The following is a 17,970-nucleotide window of genomic DNA, read 5'->3' as shown; positions in this document are numbered from 1 at the left end:
AGTCACTAGCAGTATTAATGTTCAGGGGGTGGCCCTGCCTTTTAATTGGAACCAGGAGCGTGGATGGGACACATTATTGAATTAAGAAACATCAGAAAAGTCATTTCAATCTTGGCCTGGACTACAATGATACCTAGGGTCTTAAAAGGAGAATACAATGGCTAAGCCTGAACATTTTTTACTTTTACATTTGAATCATTTAGCAGACGCTCTTATCCAGAGTGATTAAGATTGAATCCTACTTCACCGGCTCTGGCGCTCGTCAGATGTGGCAGGGCTCCTCAGGGGTGCGTGCTTAGTTCCCTCCTGTCAATGCTGTTCATTGACTACAGCTCAGCGTTCAAAACACCATAGTGCCCCACAAATCTCTCGACTAAGCTAAGGATCCTGGGACTAAACACCTCCCTTTGCAACTGGACCCTGGACTTCCTGACAGGCCGCCCCCAGGTATAAAGGGTAGGCAACAACACATCTGCCACGCTGATCCTCAACACTGTGGCACCACAGGGGTGCGTGCTTAGTTCCCTCCTGTACTTCCTGTTTACCCATGACTGCATGGCCAAGCACGACTCCAACACCATCATTAAGTTTCCTAATGTCAAAACAGTGTTAGGCCTGATCACCGACAACGATGAGAAAGGGAGGAGGTCAGAGACCTGGCAGTCTGGTGCCAAGACAACAACCTCTCCCTCAATGTGAACAAGACAAAGGAGCTGGAAAAGACATGAACATCGACGGTTGCTGAGTGGAGCAGGTCGAGAGTTTTAAGTTCCTTGGTGTCCACATCACCGACAAACTATCATGGTCCAAACACACCAAGACAGTCGTGAAGAGGGCACGGCAACAACTTTTCCCCTCAGGACACTGAAAGGATTTGGCATGATTTGTTTGTTTTTTTTACAGCTGCACCATCAAGGGCATCCTGACTGGTTGCATCACTGCCTGGTATGGCAACTGCTCGGCATTTGACCGTAACGCGCTACAGAGGGTAGTGCGTACGGCCCAGTACATCAACGGGGCCAAGCTCCTGCCATCCATGACTTATATACTAGGCGGTGATAGAAAAAGGTCTAAAATGTCCAGTCACCCAAGTCATGGATTGTTCTCTTTGCTACCGCACGGCAAGCGGTACCGTAGCACAAGGTCTAGGTCCAAAAGGCCCCAAGCCATAAGACTGCTGAACAATTAATAAAATGGCCACCCGGACTATTTACATTATCTATGCATAGTCACTTTATACCCACCTACATGTACAAATTACCTCGAACAAACCTGTACCCCCGCACATTGACTCCGTACCTGTACCCCCTGTATAGCCTCGTTATTTTTATATTATCGTGTTACTTCTTATTTTATTTAGTAAATATTTTCTTAACTCTATTTCTTGAACTGCATTGTAGGCTTGTAAGTAAACATTTCACGGTAACGTCTACACCTGTTGTATTCGGCGCATGTGACAAATACAAATTGATTTGATTAACAGGAGCAATTAGGGTTAAGTGCATTGCTCAATGACACATCTACAAATGTGTCACCTAGTAGGCTTGGGGATTCAAACCAGCAACCTTTTGGTTAATGGCCCAACACTCTTAACTGCAAGGCTACCTGGCCAGCGTCCTGTGTGTGTGGCAACTGAATGGTTAATCCTGGACAGACAAAAGCCTGGATGATGACTTAAGACATCCTGAAGGGCTCACTACACCTTCTTCCATTGAACCCAGTATGACTGACATGTGGACCCCCTCTTTAAAGGCCACCATCGTCCTATTATTCTGGCTGCCTACTTCTCAACCCACCCTCTCCATTCAACAATGATCAATAGCTATCCATTCCATTCTCTATGATATAATATGATTGCCGTTAGCACAGTACCTTGGTAGTCACACTCATCTATTGTTCTGCCTCCGTAGTGCCCTTCACACCACCCACACTCTCTCTCCATCTCACAATGGTCATATTTTTTTGCAGTATTCATTCTGGTCCTCTTTCCTGCTTGGATTAAAGGGTTTTCAATCCCACACTAAACACTGTGCTTTTCTGTGACAGGTGCCTATTCATCTAATAACCCTGGAAGGTGGATGGATTTTCCAGGGGTTTAAAGTAAGGATGATTTCACAGCACACTTTTACCATTTCAACCCATTGGAATTTAATGGGAAGCAAGCTTCAAATCAAAGCCTCAAAAAGGTGTTAAAAGTTGACACTGCACCTCAAAGTCACCTCTCAGACATAGAGAAAGGAGTGAAACAGAGAAATCTCCATCAGTGAAAGTGTTAGTGTTAAGACAAATGTCGGGTAAAGGACATGAGATGAAGCTCTTATCTCACCTGACAGGCGTTGTAGAGGAGCTGGTGCTCAAACTTCTTGATGCCCAGGATGGACTGGAACATTTCGTAGAGCTGGTCCTTACTGAGGATGAGCTCTGAGGCTGCACTGGCTGTCATCCGCTGCTGGTGCTTCCTGGGGTCATCCTCTCCGCGGTAGATTGTGTCAAACTTGGCCATCCAGGAGCTGAGCACTGTCTCCTTACTTAGTCCGTCGATCTCCGGCAGGCTACGGACACGCTTCTCAATGTGCTTCTTGAAAACCTCCCGCGAGTCACTGGCCGAGCAGCCTCCGCTCTGGACCATCCGGGACACACGGTCACTCTTCAGGAATATCTGTGGTCACGGTTAAGAGCATAGAGGGGGGTTTAAGCACATGGTTCAAGTATTAAAAAGGCAGAAAGAACATACAGGAAGAACATACAATTTGGTTGTGAGGTTGGGATGAATTGTATTTGAACTCAATTTCTGAATTGGAAATTGCCCATTATTTTCTGTGAGACATTCTCCTCTGCATCTGCGTAAAGAAGCCCTGGTGGCAGCCTGACACGTCTTTGCTTCTGGAGGGAAGTGAAACGTCTAAAGTACTGCTTCTCTCTTTGAGGATTTGCTGCAGCTCGGTCTTTCTGTCTTCATGATGAAGGTGCAGAGGAAAATAAATGATAGTAGTTTCAATTCAATCTGGCATTGTTGTGCTTATCTGTTCAATCCCAAACTGCACATTTATTTTCCCATAATTCTCACAAAGCAATTTTTCCATGCCAAAGGGTGTGGGTTAGGGAAAGAGAAATGTGTCTGGCTGACTCAGATGTTGGCCCTCTCTCTACCATGCAGCATGCTTATGGTTCACGGTGACAGGCTCCCTGTTCCCAATCAGTGCCTAACGCAGGGTGAAGACTGAGAGCCATCGCCTCTGAGGCTGGATGGACATACAGATACACAGACATTTATCATCCTCGGGCACTTGCAACTTTTCTGAAACAGCAGCAGTGCCCTCAGTGGGCCAAAAAGAAGGGAACAATGCACAAATGGGAGTGTTGAAAATGAAACTGCTGATATAGAAAATAAAATTGAAATGTGGGCTATAATTTGTTGTCTTAATTTAGCTTAATCCTAAATTCTGCCAAGGAAGAGCACCCCAGGTCTCCTCCAGGCTCCAAGGCAGGTGGGGATGTGGGGAGTGTGTAAGCATCCAGAACACAGTCAGTAAGAGCATTGGGCTTTAATTGAATTGGAAAACCAGCTTTAGCTGGGTGTTGAGTAATGAAGCATTTCAATTCACTAATTTAGGCTTATTGAAGTGTTGTATCAATTAATTCTGCAGGCAGAGTAAATCTCATTCACTTTTGTCTCATTTTCTGTAACGGTTTGGAAGCTTTGAGACAGTGTTTCAAACCTTGTTCTTCTGTGATTTCAGAGTTGTCAAGGCAGACATATTGAACGGGATGCATAGTCATACTCTCTTGTATTTATTTTTTTTGGTACTTTTCACCCCTTTTTCTCCCCAATTTCATGTTATCCAATTGGTAGTTACAGTTATGGCCCATCGCTGCAACTCCTGTAGAGACTCGGGAGAGGCGAAGGTCGAGAGCCATGCGACCACTGAAACACGACCCTGCCAAGCCGCACTGCTTCTTGACACACTGCTCGCTTAACCCGGAAGCCAGCCGCACCAATGTGTCGGAGGAAACACTGTACAGCTGGCGACCGAAGTCAGAGTGAATGCGCCCGGCCCACCACAAGGAGTCGCTAGAGTGCGTTGGGACAAGGCCATCCCGGCCGGCCAAACCCTCCACCTAACCCGGGCGCCACTCGGGAGGCCCCGGAAAGGCATACTCAAAGCTACTTTTCTGGAGCACAAGATGTCCATGGATTCAGCTTAGCACCTCACATAGCCTTTGTCTGAACTATTAATATTTTAGAGGCCTATTTTGGGAAGTCCAATTCATTTGAATCTGTCAGATGCAGGAGGAAAACATTAATAAGACTGCCTGAGGGAAGCAGCTGTCTCTGTGTTCCACATCATTTACCAGACCAAAGGTCTCCTCAAACATCCAGGCGATTTGGTTCGTCTGCAGAGGACTATTTAAAACTGCAGAAAAATCATTGGTGAATACAAATCAACAGATAACACAATCCAAATACTTAAACATACTGTATAACCCCCCACACCCACACACACACACACACACACACACACACACACACACACACACACACACACACACACACACACACACACACACGCACACACACACACACACACACACACACACACACACACACACACACACACACACACACACACACACACACACACACCAGAGAGAGAGAGTAGGGCCTCACATCATAGTAGCTCTGGACTGCATTGATGAAGGCCTCGTCTGCCACTATCTGGGTGTCACCACTGAGGAAAGCCTGGAAACGCTCCTTCACCGTCTGTAACTGCTGCTTACTGATCTGAGAGAGGAGACAGACAGACAGACAGACAGACAGACAGACAGACAGACAGACAGACAGACAGACAGACAGACAGACAGACAGACAGACAGACAGACAGACAGACAGACAGTCAATATAGAGGGAAACAACAGAGTAATAGGAATCATGGTAACATTAAGTTAGCTCACAGGTTTCATATTACTTCACTTCAAACATTTATTGTCAGTCCCCTTATAAATTGAATAAGTTTATATCAATGTTGAATATACAGTAAAATATTTTTAAAAAGTTGTCTTTATTCACTTAACACAACTCCTCTTTTTGGATCCTCCTCTACATGCATAGATGTTTCTTCTTCAGTGCTAAATTGAAACTGCCCTGTGCAGCCTCAGTCCCAGCACTTATATCTCAGTCCTCCCATTACCAATTACACATTTCCTGGTTCAATCTCATGCCGTTTTTAACATCTGGGTTGTTCCACCAATGTTCCACCAATTCTGTGTTTTTTTTAAGATGTGTAACTTTGTAAGAAAAAAAACTTCAGATTTGACCAAATGGTTACATTCTGTCATAAAGGGTACATAGGCAAATTAATAAAAAACATATTTTCCATATCAAGAAGGTAAATAAATAAAAATCATACTATAGTAAATGCCTGTTAAGTGCCAAATAAAGTAGCAGGGTTGACAATTGCATCTTAAATCAAACAAAAATCCCCTTGTGACAGTGGAAATGGAAGCACATTTCTAGTCTGTCCAGATGTAGGTAACAGGGTTGATGTGTTATGCCCGACCCGCTTAGGTTTCTACCACAAAACACCAGAATATTGCCAAAAAGAGTAGAACAAGCTCACCTGCTTTAACACTATGATTTGACTATTAATGTTTATTTTCAAAAATGTTTATAAAGGAATAGTTTCACCACGTTAAAACGAGATTTCAGTTCACTTAACATTGTTGAACTTAATTACAATAACCTTAAAAGGAATCACTAATAACATAAATAAGTGGTGGGAAAAGTACCAATTGTCATACTTGGCTAAAAGTAAAGATACACTAATAGAAAATGACTCAAGTAAAAGTCAGTCACCCAGTAAAATACTGCTCGAGTAAGAGTCTAAAATTATTTTGTTTTAAATATACTTATGTATCGAAAGTAATTTGCAATTGCTAAAATATATTTAAGTATCAAAAGTAAAAGTATAAATAATTTCCTTATATTAAGCAAACCAGATGTGGCCATTTTATTTTTATTTACGGATAGCCAGGAGGACATTCAGACATCATTTACAAAACGAAGGGTGTCTTTAGTGAGTCCGCCAGATCAGAGGCAGTAGGGAAGACCAGGGATGTTCACTTGATAAGTGCATGAATTTGACCATTTCCTGTCCTGCTAAGCATTCAAAATGTAAATAGTACTTTTGGGTGTCAGGGAAAATGTATGGTGTAAAAAGTACATAATTTTCTTTAGGAATGTAGTGAAGTAAAAGTTGTAAAAAATATAAATAGTCAAGTAAGGTACAGATACCCACCAAAAATACTTAAGAGTTACTTTAAGTATTTTTTGTTATATACTTTACACCACTGCATCAAATAAATAATAATCTTCAGAAATGTCTTTGTCAAAGCAACAAAATAACTAGGTCTTTACAATCATCGTGAAAACCTGGGAGAAATTTGGGGGTTAAAATCATCCTGTGTCATAGGATTTCAAATGCAAAATCTTGCCACATTAGCAAGTGTTTATTCATATAAAAAATAGGATTTATTGAATTCTCCATGTGGTCTATATTGAATGGCACTTAATTGAACAGGCTTTTAAAATGCAATATTGCTGCACAATTTCTACTTGAAATATCAAAGGGATGCAAAGGTTACTCATTTCATGGAACGACCCATCCACATCTTTATTTGTCAACTTCACAGTGCTTTTAAGACAAAAGAAATGCCACATTAATTCTGGATTTACAGCCCTCCCCAACATTTTAAAAACTGGGGTCTCTTAACTGACAGTAACAATGAGGAGGTTTTTTGCATAAAAAATGTATTAGTGGTGCAATCGCTGTATGGAAAAAAACTATTATCCCACGGCAACAGGACTGATATATAGGCTATAAATAAATGATTGGGCATTAAAGATGTTCAAATATAGATAGGAAATGAGTTTGGACTGATGTTGCCACAGTAATACTGCATTTCACAAGCATTTCGCTACACTCGCATTAACATCTGCTAACCATGTGTATGTGACAAATAAAATTTGATTTGATTTAATACTGCGCAAGTCACTTGTGCAAATGTACACTCAGCGGACAGTTTATTAGTTACACCACCCCGTTCATGAAAATGGTTCATTCCTACAGACAAACAGTCATGTGAACGTGGCTTGCTATATAAAGCAGGCAGACAGGCATAGAGGCATACAGTTACTGTTAGATTGAACATTAGAATGGGCAAAACGAGTGACCTAAGCGACTATGAGTGTGGCATGATCGTTGGTGCCAGGCACGCCAGTTCCAGTATCTCAGAAACGGCTGGCCTCCTGAGCTTATCACACACGACAGTGTCTAGGGTTTACCGAGAAGGGTGCGACAAACAAAAAACATCCAGTCAGCAGTGGTCCTTTGGGCAAAAACAGCTCATTGATGAGAGGTCCAAGGACCGTTCATGGCAAGAATCTTGCAAGCTGACAGACAGGCCACAAACAAGCAAATAACAGTGCAGTACAACAGGGAGTGCATAACGGCATTGGGGAACGCACAACTCGCCGGTCGGTGTCACGGATGGGCTACTGAAGCAGACGACCACATCGGGTTCCACTCCTATTAGCTAAAAACAAGAAGAAGGGCCTCCAGTGAGAAAGCGATCACCAACACTGAACAACTGAGGAGTGGAAAAACATCACTTGGTCTGATGAATCCCGGTTCTTGTAGCGTCATGCTGATGGTAGTCAGGATTTGGCGTAAGCAGCATGAGTCCATGGCTCCATCCTGCCTGTTGTCAACGGTACAGGCCGGTGGCGGTGGTGTAATGGTGTGGGGAGCATTTTCCTGGCACACGTTAGGTCCTTTGATACCAATTGAGCAACGTTTCCATACCCAAAATAATTCAGGCTGTTCTGGAGTCCGAACAGGTACTAGATGGGTGTACCTAATAAACTGGCCAGTCTCGCTCCATCCCAAGCTAAACACACAGGCTGGTAGAAGCAGAGATAGACAAGAGAGCAGGTCTAACTGGGAGGATAGAGAAAGTGATGCAGCATAGACGAGGTGACACGATGCAGTACAGTCATAATGAAACTTTTAGGTTCTATCTAGGAATGTGATGTTGACTGAGGATAATCACCCAAACGACGTCCATCATTTATCAAAGTCTTTACCACACAGTCGCAACATGTTTAGAGGAAGAGAGGCGAGGGTAGCCAACCGTTCTGTCATCATTTTGACAAGGAACAAGATACTGTAACTCATTCAAATGTATTATCAATGCTCCCTTCATGTGGTCTCTCTCCTTTGTCCTCTACACAAGACAAACAAACAGGCAATAAGTAGAGCAGATTGGCCCCGCCCCGATCAGAAATAATGAGGGAGCAGTGTGTCTTGCTTTCTCTTCTGTCCATGACACTAATGTCTAAAGCCACGCCCACCAACCCACCCCTGGACCTCCTCCCCCATCTGTCCCCTCCCACAGCTGTCCCAAGTTACTTTTAACGTGGTCACCATTTCACAGGCAACTCCAGGAAGTCATGTAGTGATAACCCTTGATGGGGTCAAGGTTCAGAGTTCAACATGACCTTTCCACTACTAGCCTCTCTGCTGAGGGCTAAATTAAAACCCTGAAATGAGGGTGATGATTAAAAGTACTCTGTACAGTAGCCATCCTCATTTATCCACCATCCACCATGTAGAGAATCTCAACAGTTTTCTGGGATCTATTGAGCTCTACTCACACACTCCAAATAAAACCTATTATCAATATGAGTTCAGATTTAGCTACCAAAGAAAGGGTTAAAGTTAGCTCATATAAATATATGTAGCCTCAGAAACAAAGTTAATGAGCTGAGTAATTTGCTAATCTTAGATAATATTCATATATTAGCATTTTCTGAGACTTACTTAGACAGCACCGTTGAGACAGGAATGTCTGCAGGGGAGGTGTTACTGAATATATTCAGAGGGATATTCCTGTAAAGGTCAGAGAGGATCTCATGACAAATTAAGTGGATGTCGTCGACCATAGTGCCATTCACTTTATCACAGGTGACAGTTTTAATACTCACCACTGTATCCTCTATTAAAAGGTTGGCTGGTACTCAATAAAGTCCTGTAGATCCCTTCATTACCCTTTTATGTTTACAAAGCTCTACTACACAAGCTACCAACTTACATAATGTTTATACTTACATAAGTATAAAAGAATGCGCTACCAAACCCGCTCGCAGGGTTGGTTAACTCTTGAGGTCCCTCTGGTCTTGACCAATTCTCCTTTTGTCACACCCTGATCTGTTTCAGCTGTCTTTGTGCTTGTCTCCCCCTCCAGATGTCACCCGTCTTCTTAATTTTCCCCAGTGTATTTATACCTGTGTTCTCTGTTTGTCTGTTGCCAGTTTGTTTTGTTTTGTCAAGCCTACCAGTGTTTTTCTCTGCGCTCCTTTCTGTCTCTAGTTTCTGTTTTCCAGCTTTTCCGTTTTTTGACCATTCTGCCTTGCTTGATGCTGAGCCTGTCTGTCATTCTGTACCTTGTCACACCACCCTGGATTTCTGACCTTTCGGATTCTGCTCTGGACTACTGACCTCTGCATTACCTTGACAAGCTGCTTGCCTGCCCCCCTGTTTTTGTAATACACTTTTGTTACTTCGAAACTGTCTGGGTCTTCTCCTGAGCCTTGACACCTTTAGTTTTATTGCCCCCTATTGCTGGATTAACCTGCAAAATTCCTTGCGTCTTGATTCTCTGGTGCCACTAGGGCCATTCAGGACTCTGGTGTTAAATTAATTAATTGAGGATTGTAGTTATTTTGATTAATTGTAAATGGTTTAATTGTTGAAATTGTAATATTGTAAACCTAGTAGTTTATTTGTATCTTTATTCTTCTTATTTTATTTGGAATGTTAATTTTCTTTGACTGTGATAATGTGGGCACTCAGGGCACCATTGCGAATGAGACCCTGGTCTCAATTGGGTTTCCCTGAATAAAAGTTTTAAAAATAAGTGATGTGGTTGCAGGTTCACCTGCCTCACCGGAAGCCTCTTCTTTTAGGGTAATGCTATAGGCCACCAAGTGCAAACTGTCAGTATCTGGAGTATATGTGTCTGATATTAGATACTAATAGAGAAACATTTTCTTGGTGACCTGAACATTGACTGGTTATCATCTAGTTCTCCTCTCAAGAGAAAGCTTCTTACTGTGATTAATGCCTGTAACATTACCCAGGTTATAACTCAACCAGCTACAGTGTATAACAATAGTGTTGGATCTGTGACATCCACTTGTATTGATCATATCTTCACTAATAGACATTTTATGGTTCAAAGAAATTATGCAAAAAAAGTGTCAAACAAGTCAGGCTGCTCAGCTGATTGGTTGACTTACTGTCAATTGAGACATTTTGTGACTAATCTTAATTTAAAAAACTAATGATATTATCAAAACAAGATAATTTACATAAAAACTATGGAAAAATACTTGAACACCTTAAAATATATTATGAGCAAAATTTTGTTTTATCTCCATCGTTCATTGAAGTTGATGGGTCATTTATAACAAAATCTTTCGATATAGCCAATAAGTTTAATGAAATTACAACATTGAACAGTGAACAATCATCTTTGTGTATTGAAGATCTAAAGATCTAATCATGAAAGAGAAGGATTGCTGTTTTGAATTTGGTCAAGTTTGTGTGGAAGAGGTGGACAAAATGGTTATCCATCAATAAAGACAAGCCACCAGGTAAAGACAACCTTGATGGGAAACTATTGTGAATGGCAGCAGACTATATTGCCACCTCTATTTGCATTGTATTTAACCAAAGCCTAAAGAAGTCTGTGTGTCCACAGGCGTGGAAGGAAGCTAAAGTAATTCCACTGCCTAAAATTAGCAAAGCACCCTTTGTTGGCTCTAACAGCTGCTGCCTGTTCTTAGTAAACTGATGGAGCAAATTGTGTTTGAACCAATACAAATCAAATCAAACTTTGACACATGCGCCGAATACAATGCTATTTTTCAAAGAACAAGTTAATATAATAATATATAAGTTAACTACGGACTTTCAGCATGCATATAAGAAAGGCCACTAAATTTGTACTGCACTGACTCAGATGTCTGATGATTGACTAAAATAAATGGATAACAAGATGATAGTTAGAGCTGTATTGTTAGATTTCATTTTATGTTTATATCTATCCTACCATGCCTTTTTAAGGTCTTCGAAAGCCAAGTCAACAAACAGATTACCGACCATTTCGAATCTCACCATACCTTGCTATGCAATCTGGTTTCAGAGCTGGTCATGGGTGCACCTCAGCCACGCTCAAGGTCCTAAACGATATCTTAACTGCCATCGATAAGAAACATTACTGTGCAGCCGTATTCATTGATCTGGCCAAGGCTTTCGACTCTGTCAACCACCACATCCTCATCGGCAGACTCGACAGCCTTGGTTTCTCAAATGATTGCCTTGCCTGGTTCACCAACTACTTCTCTGATAGAGTTCAGTGTGTCAAATCGGAGGGTCTGCTGTCCGGACCTCTGGCAGTCTCTATGGGGGTGCCACAGGGTTCAATTCGTGGACCGACTCTCTTCTCTGTATACATCAATGAGGTCGCTCTTGCTGCTGGTGAGTCCCTGATCCACCTCTACGCAGACGACACCATTCTGTATACTTCCGGCCCTTCTTTGGACACTGTGTTAACAACCCTCCAGGCAAGCTTCAATGCCATACAACTCTCCTTCCGTGGCCTCCAATTGCTCTTAAATACAAGTAAAACTAAATGCATGCTCTTCAACCGATCGCTACCTGCACCTACCCGCCTGTCCAACATCACTACTCTGGACGGCTCTGACTTAGAATACGTGGACAACTACAAATACTTAGTTGTCTGGTTAGACTGTAAACTCTCCTTCCAGACCCATATCAAACATCTCCAATCCAAAGTTAAATCTAGAATTGGCTTCCTATTTCGCAACAAAGCATCCTTCACTCATGCTGCCAAACATACCCTTGTAAAACTGACCATCCTACCAATCCTCGACTTTGGCGATGTCATTTACAAAATAGCCTCCAATACCCTACTCAACAAATTGGATGCAGTCTATCACAGTGCAATCCGTTTTGTCACCAAAGCCCCATATACTACCCACCATTGCGACCTGTACGCTCTCGTTGGCTGGCCCTCGCTTCATACTCGTCGCCAAACCCAATGGCTCCATGTCATCTACAAGACCCTGCTAGGTAAAGTCCCCCCTTATCTCAGCTCGCTGGTCACCATAGCATCTCCCACCTGTAGCACACGCTCCAGCAGGTATGTCTCTCTAGTCACCCCCAAAACCAATTCTTTCTTTGGCCGCCTCTCCTTCCAGTTCTCTGCTGCCAATGACTGGAACGAACTACAAAAATCTCTGAAACTGGAAACACTTATCTCCCTCACTAGCTTTAAGCACCAACTGTCAGAGCATCTTACAGATTACTGCACCTGTACATAGCTCACCTATAATTTAGCCCAAACAACTACCTCTTTCCCAACTGTATTTAATTTATTTATTTATTTTGCTCCTTTGTACCCCATTATTTTTATTTCTACTTTGCACATTCTTCCATTGCAAAACTACCATTCCAGTGTTTTACTTGCTATATTGTATTTACTTTGCCACCATGGCCTTTTTTGCCTTTACCTCCCTTCTCACCTAATTTGCTCACATTGTATATAGACTTGTTTATACTGTATTATTGACTGTATGTTTGTTTTACTCCATGTGTAACTCTGTGTTGTTGTATCTGTCGAACTGCTTTGCTTTATCTTGGCCAGGTCGCAATTGTAAATGAGAACTTGTTCTCAACTTGCCTACCTGGTTAAATAAAGGTGAAATAAATCAAATAAAATGTTACTGATCATAATTTGTATGGCTTTATATCACCTGCCATCACATGGTTGGAGAGTTACTTATCCAATATAACCCAGAGAGAGTTCTTCAATGGAAGCTTCTCTAACATCAGATATGTACAGTGTGGTATCCCTCAGGGCAGTTGCCTTGAACTGTTACTCTTCTCTATATCTACAAATCTACACATCAGCACCTACAACCAGTGAGCTCACTGAAACTCTTAGCAATGAGTTACAGTCAGTGTCAGAAGGGTTAAACTGGGTTAAACTGGTCTTAAATACATCTAAAAACAAAAGCATTGTAATTGGTTCAAAGCATTCTCTTAGGCCTAAGCATCAAATGGAGTTGTACTTTGTCATGTATTTGTACATTTATGTGGACCCCAGGAAGAGTAGCTGCTGCATGTGCAGTAGCTAATGGGGATCCTAATAAACTAAACGAAACACCCATCATCAGCTGTGGATCCTCGCCCTTCCCAACCCCATTCACCTCTCTGCCAAGTACTGATAAATAGCCCATATTTGGATGAGAAAGATGTCTCAGGAGACCAGCTGGGCCACAGGGTTTAATGAAGACTGAACGCCAGCCAACCTCTCACCTCCAGATGCCTGTCGCAATCAGACCCATATAGTTCATCAGACAGTGGAGCAGACACGGAATAGACAGCATGTCTGGGGTGAACTACAGTATCACATACTCTCCTGGCACAATATACAGTCACAGAAGGTGTGACCTAAGCAGCACAACAGAGAACTTCGCAATAACTCATCAACCCATCCATCCATCCTGGAAAACTCTCACTTCCTCTCACACCTCTAACCTGTCCTCATCCCTCTACTCTCTCTTCCACTTACACTCTGGTGTGAGTGAACGGAGGATGATCAGTAGCCATTCGTTTTATAGACCCAGTGTGAGGCCACAGTAAAGACCAGATATTGGTAGTACGGCCTCAGTTGATCCTGTAGGCAGCTGTATACTGTCCTTTCGCCTCATTCTCTCTACCTATATGCACCTGACTGTGGGTTAAATTATCTGTAGCACCAGTAATCCCCAAAAAATGCTTAATCCACTCTAGCTCTGCTCTCAACACACAAAGGAGAGCTGGAGGCTAAGCTGTATACCAGAAAATAGCAACACTTACACACTGACAATAAAATAAGCACATTCTACATCTATACCCTGATAAAACACAGCCCCCCCATGCCGATGTGTGAAGCATGGTGAGGGGCAGTAAACAATATGTCCACCGTATTATTACTTCCATATTACACTGGTTTAAGAAAAAGGCAGACACACATACAAATGTAACATGACTGCTGCTACGCAAATAATCTATAGTCCAGCTGCTAAATTCTAGGAATCATCCACTCCATTAAGAGTAATCAGGGGAAATATGTCCTGCCAGGGCTTGGGGTTGGGGTAGGTGTCGGGGGGAGGGGCAGATGTGCATTCGGGCTTCGGAGTTGTGAAATAGTTGTCCAAACACACTTTAATCAATTCAGATCCTTGACTCCTGACTCCAAACCCCACAGATATCAGAGGACTGAATTTGGTAGAATCTGAGGGCAAGTATTGTTCTCCATATCACCTTCACCTATATAGCGCTTTCAGATCCAGGTTTACTATGGGAATTGTGGGTGTATTTGGAACATATGTAATTGTGACCCTCCTGGTTCAAGTGTACACTACAAAGATAACATGTCATTGTTTTCTCTTAGAGAAATCTCATTCACTGACAACAAGAGTGGGTGAGAATAAAGGAAATCAAATCAAATCACATTTTATTTGTACCAGGCGGTGATACAGCCCGCCAGGATGCTCTCGATTGTGCATCTGTAGAAGTTTGTGAGTGCTTTTGGTGACAAGCCAAATTTCTTCAGCCTCCTGAGGTTGAAGAGGCGCTGCTGCGCCTTCTTCACGATGCTGTCTGTGTGAGTGGACCAATTCAGTTTGTCTGTGATGTGTATGCTGAGGAACTTAAAACTTACTACCCTCTCCACTACTGTTCCATGGATGTGGATAGTTTCCTGAAGTCCACAATCATCTCCTAAGTTTTGTTGACGTTGAGTGTGAGGTTATTTTCCTGACACCACACTCCGAGGGCCCTCACCTCCTCCCTGTAGGCCATCTCGTCGTTGTTGGTAATCAAGCCTACCACTGTTGTGTCGTCCGCAAACTTGATGATTGAGTTGAAGGCGTGCGTGGCCACGCAGTCGTGGGTGAACAGGGAGTACAGGAGAGGGCTCAGAACGCACCCTTGTGGGGCCCCAGAGTTGAGGATCAGCGGGGTGGAGATGTTGTTGCCTACCCTCACCACCTGGGGGCGGCCCGTCAGGAAGTCCAGTACCCAGTTGCACAGGGCGGGGTCGAGACCCAGGGTCTCAAGCTTGATGACGAGCTTGGAGGGTACTATGGTGTTGAATGCGCTATAATGGTCTGTGTGTCTACAGTTTCCATACTGCACGATCCGTCTCAAGAGTGAATTCCCGCAGGAATCGCATGTGCTTAATGAAGCATTCAATTGTATTGGTTGACATTGGAATCCATCAACCTTGGGCCTACATTTACTAAACGCTTGCACCCGTGCAATGTTCACTACTCCCATTTTCAGAGTGGAGTAAAAGACAAAACGAAGCTAAAGACATTGAACAGTCTTTATTTCTTTATTTAAGTCAGTGACCTCTAATTAAATTAACTGTGAAGTTAGTACAAGAAATCAGGCACATGCACAAAAATGTACAAAAATAGATGGGTGTGTCTGTGTAATATTCTCTTCCTCCTAAGACAGTGAGGGAAAACTCTTGGGGTTCACAATAGATGCCTATCAGACTGTGAGGCCGGCCAGCCATGGCAGCAGTCCAGAAACTACACACACCAACACACTAATACCAGGGAATTACTAAGGAAAAGGTCAGTGTTCTGACTGGAGTTTGGCACACTGCGTCAGTTTTTACACATGCCTCTTCTGCCAGCCTTTTATTCATGAACAGACACAGAGCAAACAGGCACACTCCAAACATTAGATGACCAGGAAGAGAACACCCCATATTCCAAACCCTTGGGTACAGTATATATGTGCATGAGATCATGTTGCTATTTGACATTTTACGCTGTGTTCTCACCTTTAGATTAATGGCAAAGTCATAATTCCCCAAATATTTTATATAATACAATAAAGAAATGTAGTCATCTCCTTTCCCAAAGTGTATAAGCAACTCAGAGAGTTTCGACTGTGTTCCACTTACAAATAAATACCAGTCGTTCAACAAGGTAACTTGGTCTCTTCTCATTAACTAAAGTCCTCTCCCATGTTTTACTGTCCACTACAATCCATTCATGAAGCAGCACCATTGGCCCTAAGCCCCCAAGCCAGCAAACATCAGGCTGAGGGTTTATGTAATGCACCACTTTAATGGCATGAATCTAATCATCTCTGGCACAGGATGGAATATTCCCTTGAATGATTGTTTTACTGAGCCAGCTGGTCACAACCAGCACTGACTCCTGAAAAGGCTCTTTACAGGTTCACGGTGCAAATATGACATTATGTGTGTGTATAGTACTCTCATCAATGTAATGCAGGATGTATTATGGATGTTTTGTACAGACATAAACTGTATATTGTACATACTTAAATGCGGATTAAGTCATGTTTTTTTCAGTGTGTGTGTGTGTTTGTTTGTGTTCATAAGAGTTTAAGCATGGTCTGTATGTCTGTGCCTGGCACGTGACTTGTATCGCTTAAGTGAGCATGTCCTGTGTATGCATTATTGTTCATCTAACGTTTCAGTACATTTCCTCCCATCATTAGCACCCCGAGCGTGGCCAGAAGACAATGCTCACAGACCCAGAAGCCCACTGGGCCTGCATGTGCGTGGGTTGTGACTGACGGACCCCCACTGAAACAGAGTCCCCATTAGTTGTGTGTGCGTATGTGTGCATATGTGTGTGTGTGCGCATGCATACGAGCATATTGTGTGTGTGTGTGTGTGTGTCTGAGGTACAATCCTCTTTTCATGTCTCCGGGAGCCGGGCTGTGTTTACTCCTACACAGAGGGCTCTGTATGGGGGTGGACACATGACAAAGAGTCCTGGTCCTCTAGGAAACTGGACCAATGCTGATAATTCCCTAGGCTGTCATTTAAGAAGTTAGTCTCTATTTCTCTCCCTATCACAGCTTTTCAGAGTTATTTTACCCTGGGCCCTGTTTCCCAAAAGTCTCTTAAGGTTGAGTTAATCGTTAGAATAAGATCCTATGGTTCTAAGATTAATTTAGACTTAAGATGCCTTTTGGGAAACAGGGCCCTGGTCTCTCTGATGATCATTGCCACATCTTAATGTCTCTGTTGCCTACAGAACTACATTTGGTACCCAAACAGGCTCCAGCTTACAATATTTTAAGTGCATGCATTTTCACATTACCTCACAAACAAGAATATACACTACAGAGTGCAATTCCTTATAATACAGCTGAAGTCGGAAGTTTACATAAACTTAGGTTAGAGTCATTAAAACTCGTTTTTCAACCACTCCACAAATTTATTGTAAACAAACTATAGTTTTGGCAAGTCGGTTAGAACATCTACTTTGTGCATGACACAAGTAATTTTTCCAACAATTGTTAACAGACAGATTATTTCACTTATAATTCACGGTATCACAAATCCAGGGGGTCAGAAGTTTACATACACTAAGTTGACTGTGCCTTTAAACAGCTTGGACAATTCCAGAAAATGAGGTCATGGATTTAGAAGCTTCTGGTAGGCTAATTGACATAATTTTAGTCAATTGGAGGTGTACCTGTGGATGTATTTCAAGGCCTACCTTCAAACTCAGTGCCTCTTTGCTTGACATCATGGGAATATCAAAAGAAATCAGCCAAGACCTTAGAAAAAAAATCTGGTTCATCCTTGGGAGCAATTTCCAATGCCTGAAGGCACCACGTTCATCTGTACAAACAATAGTACGCAAATATAAACACCATGGGACCAAGCAGCCGTCATACCGCTCAGGAAGGAGACGCGTTCTGTCTCTAGAGATGGACGTAAAATTGCAAATCAATCCCAGAACAACAGCAAAGGACCTTGTGAAGATGCTGGAGGAAA

The 17,970-nt window shown here is 42.6% G+C and overlaps 1 protein-coding gene across 6 annotated transcripts in view; it reads right to left on the bottom strand.

Moving 5' to 3' along the window:
- LOC118400171 (calcium-dependent secretion activator 1) overlaps positions 1 to 17,970 on the bottom strand; it is a 194,112-nt gene that overhangs the window by 137,177 nt on the left and 38,965 nt on the right. For all 6 annotated transcript variants that reach the window (XM_052473369.1, XM_052473367.1, XM_052473368.1 and 3 more), the window contains exons 2-3: positions 4,670 to 4,783; positions 2,327 to 2,659 (exon numbers count right to left, since the gene is read on the bottom strand). In XM_052473369.1, coding sequence (XP_052329329.1) covers positions 2,327 to 2,659; positions 4,670 to 4,783 — 447 coding nt within the window. The remainder of the gene's footprint in view (positions 1 to 2,326; positions 2,660 to 4,669; positions 4,784 to 17,970) is intronic.

The sequence above is a fragment of the Oncorhynchus keta genome, chromosome 21 (assembly GCF_023373465.1).
Source record: "Oncorhynchus keta strain PuntledgeMale-10-30-2019 chromosome 21, Oket_V2, whole genome shotgun sequence".
In the NCBI taxonomy this organism is placed as follows: Eukaryota; Metazoa; Chordata; class Actinopteri; order Salmoniformes; family Salmonidae; genus Oncorhynchus; species Oncorhynchus keta.
Note: the sequence above shows the minus strand (reverse complement) of the source record. Positions and strands in the feature narration are given on the sequence as shown.